Consider the following 3,426-nt stretch of genomic DNA (forward strand, 5'->3'; position numbering starts at 1 on the left):
GGTGCCCGCCACCATGCCCGGCTAATTTTTGTATTTTTAGTAGAGACGAGGTTTCACCATGTTGGCCAGGCTGGTCTTGAACTCCTGACCTCAAGCGATCCGCCCACCTTGGCCTCCCAAAGTGCTGGGATTACAGGCGTGAGCCACTGCGCCCAGCCTATAATTGTTTTTTTAAGTCACTTTTCATCTATATCTACCCCTACTTCCCCTTTCTGATGCTCTTGTTTCTTTCCTGCAGTTCTTTGCTTCTATGTGAGTTCATTTTCCTTCAACCTAAAGAGCCCCCACTTAGTATTTTGTGTTTGTAGTGCAGTTCTTTCAGTAATGAGTTTTTTCAGCTTTCTTTTATCTGAAAACATCTATTTCTTTCACTGGGTATGAAATTTGAAGTTTGGAATTATTTTTCTTTTGGCACCTTTAAAGAATCATTGCATTGCCTTCTGACTTCCATAGTTTCCACTGAAAAGTCACCTGTAAGTATTATTGTTTCTCCTTTACAGATAATATGTTTTTTCTCTGACTGCTTTTAAGATTTTTTCTTGTTTCTGATTTTCAGCAGTTTGACTGTGATGTTTTTGTTACTGTTTTCTTTGAGACAGGGTCTTGCTTGCATTGCCCAGGGTAGAGTGATTGATCTTGGCTCACTGCAGCCTCGACTTCCTGGGCGCAGGTGATCCTGCCACCTCAGCCTCCCAAGTAGCTGGGACTACGGATGTGCACCACCACGCCTGGCTAATTTTTGTATTTTTTTGTGCAGATAGAGTTTCACCACGTTGGCCAGGCTAGTGTCATACTCCTGGGCTCAAACGATTTGCCTGCCGTGGCCTCCCAAATTGCTAGAATTACAGGTGTGAACCGCTGTGCCTGACCAGCTATGATGTTTTCAGCTATAGTTTTCTTTGTATTTATCCTGCTTAGATTTTGCTGAGCTTCTTGAACCAGTGGATTTGTTTTCATCAAATTTGGGTAATTGTCTGCCATGATTTCCTCAAATACTGCTTCTCTCTTTTTCTCTTTCTCCTCTAGGGACTTTATAAAACTCATGTTTCATATTCTGTTCTGTTGTTTTCCTTTCTTTGTTCCCTCTGTGCTTTAGTTTGGATATGTTCTATTGAACTTTCTTCACGTTTATCAATCCTGTCTTCTGTTAAATCCAGTATTGTATTGTGACATTTTAGAACTTCCATTTGATTCTTGTTATAGATTCCAATTGTCTTTTACAATTCTCTTTCATCCATTTTTGTCTGTCTTTTCTTATTTCCTTTTTGGTTTGTTTTTTCTGCCTATTCTGCCTATGTACTCTTATTTTCTTTAACATACCAATCACAGTTATTTTGGCATCATGACCTGTTTACTGCAATATCTGGATTGTTTCTGAATCTGCTTCTATTGACCATTTTCTCTTGACTGTCAACCACTTTTCTCTGCTTCCCATTTCTAGTATTTTTTTTTTTTTATCAAAGGGATTATAGATGCATTGTAGACCCTCTGGATTATGTTTATAGGATACTATGTTTTCTGTAGATTGCTAAATTACTGACTTATCACCTGGGTTCTGTCAGGGGTTGGTTTTCGGCTTTGTTAGAACACATCTACTTCAGCTTGGCCTTTACTCCTGTGGTGTGGTCCTTGTTCCTAGAGCATGGCCTTTCTAGAGACTCAAACTGAAATATCAGGGTGTTCACAAAGCCCTCTCTACTTTGATTGGACCTAAACTTCCATCTCTGTCTCCCCAATACTGTGCAGCCTCCAAAATCTCTGCCGAGGTCTCCAGCCTCCCAGAGCCTGTTCTCTGCCAGACTTCCTGGTATCTCACTATGTGCATACACAGCTATGAGTCAGCCAAGAAGTCAGTGGGGAATTTTGACATAGGCTGAGGAACCCATCCCAATCCCTAGCCTCCTGCAGCCCTGAACTCCAATAGCTGTTTCCCCTGCTTAGTCTCTTACTGTCTGCTTGGTCTCTTTTTCTCAGCACCTGGTTTACAAAAAAATACCCTCAGTGAGAAAGCCAAGGCGAGTGTGTAGTCACCTTACTTCCCTTCGCTCAAGATTTGCTGCCCTGTTGGGTTTTTCTGTTTTGTTTTTTGTTTTTGTTTTTGTTTTTTTTTAGAGACGGAGTCTCGCTCTGTCACCCAGGCTGCAGTGCAGTGGCACAATCTCGGCTCACTGCAACCTCTGCCTCCCGGGTTCGAGCAATCCTACTGCCTCAGCCTCCCGAGTAGCTGGGATTAATTACAGGTGCCTGCCACCACGCTCGGCTAATTTTTGTATTCTTAGTAGAGATGGGGTTTCACCATGTTGGCCAGGCTCATCTCGAACTCCTAACCTTAGGTGATCCACCCATCTCAGCCTCCCAAAGTGCTGGGATTACAGGTATGAGCCACCGCACCCAGCTTGCCGTGTTGTTTTATGTATTTCCATCTTTTATTGTTGTTTACGGTGACTTAAATCCAATAGCCTCACAATGTAATACGATAGAAAAGCAGCAGGGAAAAAAACTTTGCTTGAATTACAATCACTGTCAAAAACTACATATTTGGTATAAAAAGATTGGAAGCAATATAACAGCTACTCAGTTGCTGGCCAAGTTAGATGAGATCAGGGCACTGAGGAGGAACTTAGACTAATACCTGCTTTTGTGTGTTTCTCTAATCTCTCAGTACCTCCCTGCACTTGGCTATTCAAAACGGGTCCATCTGATGAATCCTATGGTTCCAGGATTAACAGGCAGCAAAATGAGCTCTTCAGAAGAGGTAAGTTGTCAGCTGAGACTTGAATTTAGAAATCTTCAGCCTCAATGGATAGATCGAGGACTGAAAAGAACAGTGACCTGGCTAACTAGAATTCTCCAATATTTGAGTTAGAAGGTGCCTTACACCATTCAGTTAGTTCAGTGGTTCTTTAGTATCAAAGGATCCAGAGCAGTCCTGATGAGATCTAATCATAACTTAATGGTTTTTGCTGCTGATAAAAAAAAAAATACAAGCAAAAGTAATGTCTCTGTTCATAGAACTGTGATAAAATTCAGCCTTATTAATGAGAGCACTATGGTTGCATTTCACTAATTAGCATTTTGATTCCTAGGGTAATACTTGATACCACTAATATTATGATATCTTTTAATATTTAAGAGTCCCTCTTGAGCTCATGTACTTGAGGGAAAGTTCACTTTGATTCTGATCATTAGAGCGTGAAAATACAAAGATGTGAAAGGTTTAGTTCTGAGTTCCCAAACAGGGCTTATCTTCAGAATCATCTAGGGAATTAAGAAAAAAAAAACAAGGCCGGGCGCGGTGGCTCAAGCCTGCAATCCCAGCACTTTGAGAGGCCGAGACGGGCGGATCACGAGGTCAGAAGATCAAGACCATCCTGGCTAACACAGTGAAACCCCGTCTCTACTAAAAAATACAAAAAACTAGCCGGG

The 3,426-nt window shown here is 41.6% G+C and overlaps 1 protein-coding gene across 1 annotated transcript in view; it reads left to right on the forward strand.

The window, feature by feature from the left end:
• Positions 1-3,426, forward strand: part of YARS (tyrosyl-tRNA synthetase) — a 52,849-nt gene that overhangs the window by 25,380 nt on the left and 24,043 nt on the right. The window contains exon 6 of the mRNA XM_011955404.1: positions 2,663-2,755. Coding sequence (XP_011810794.1) covers positions 2,663-2,755 — 93 coding nt within the window. The remainder of the gene's footprint in view (positions 1-2,662; positions 2,756-3,426) is intronic.

Source organism: Colobus angolensis, unplaced genomic scaffold (assembly GCF_000951035.1).
Source record: "Colobus angolensis palliatus isolate OR3802 unplaced genomic scaffold, Cang.pa_1.0 Scaffold4, whole genome shotgun sequence".
NCBI lineage: Eukaryota > Metazoa > Chordata > Mammalia > Primates > Cercopithecidae > Colobus > Colobus angolensis.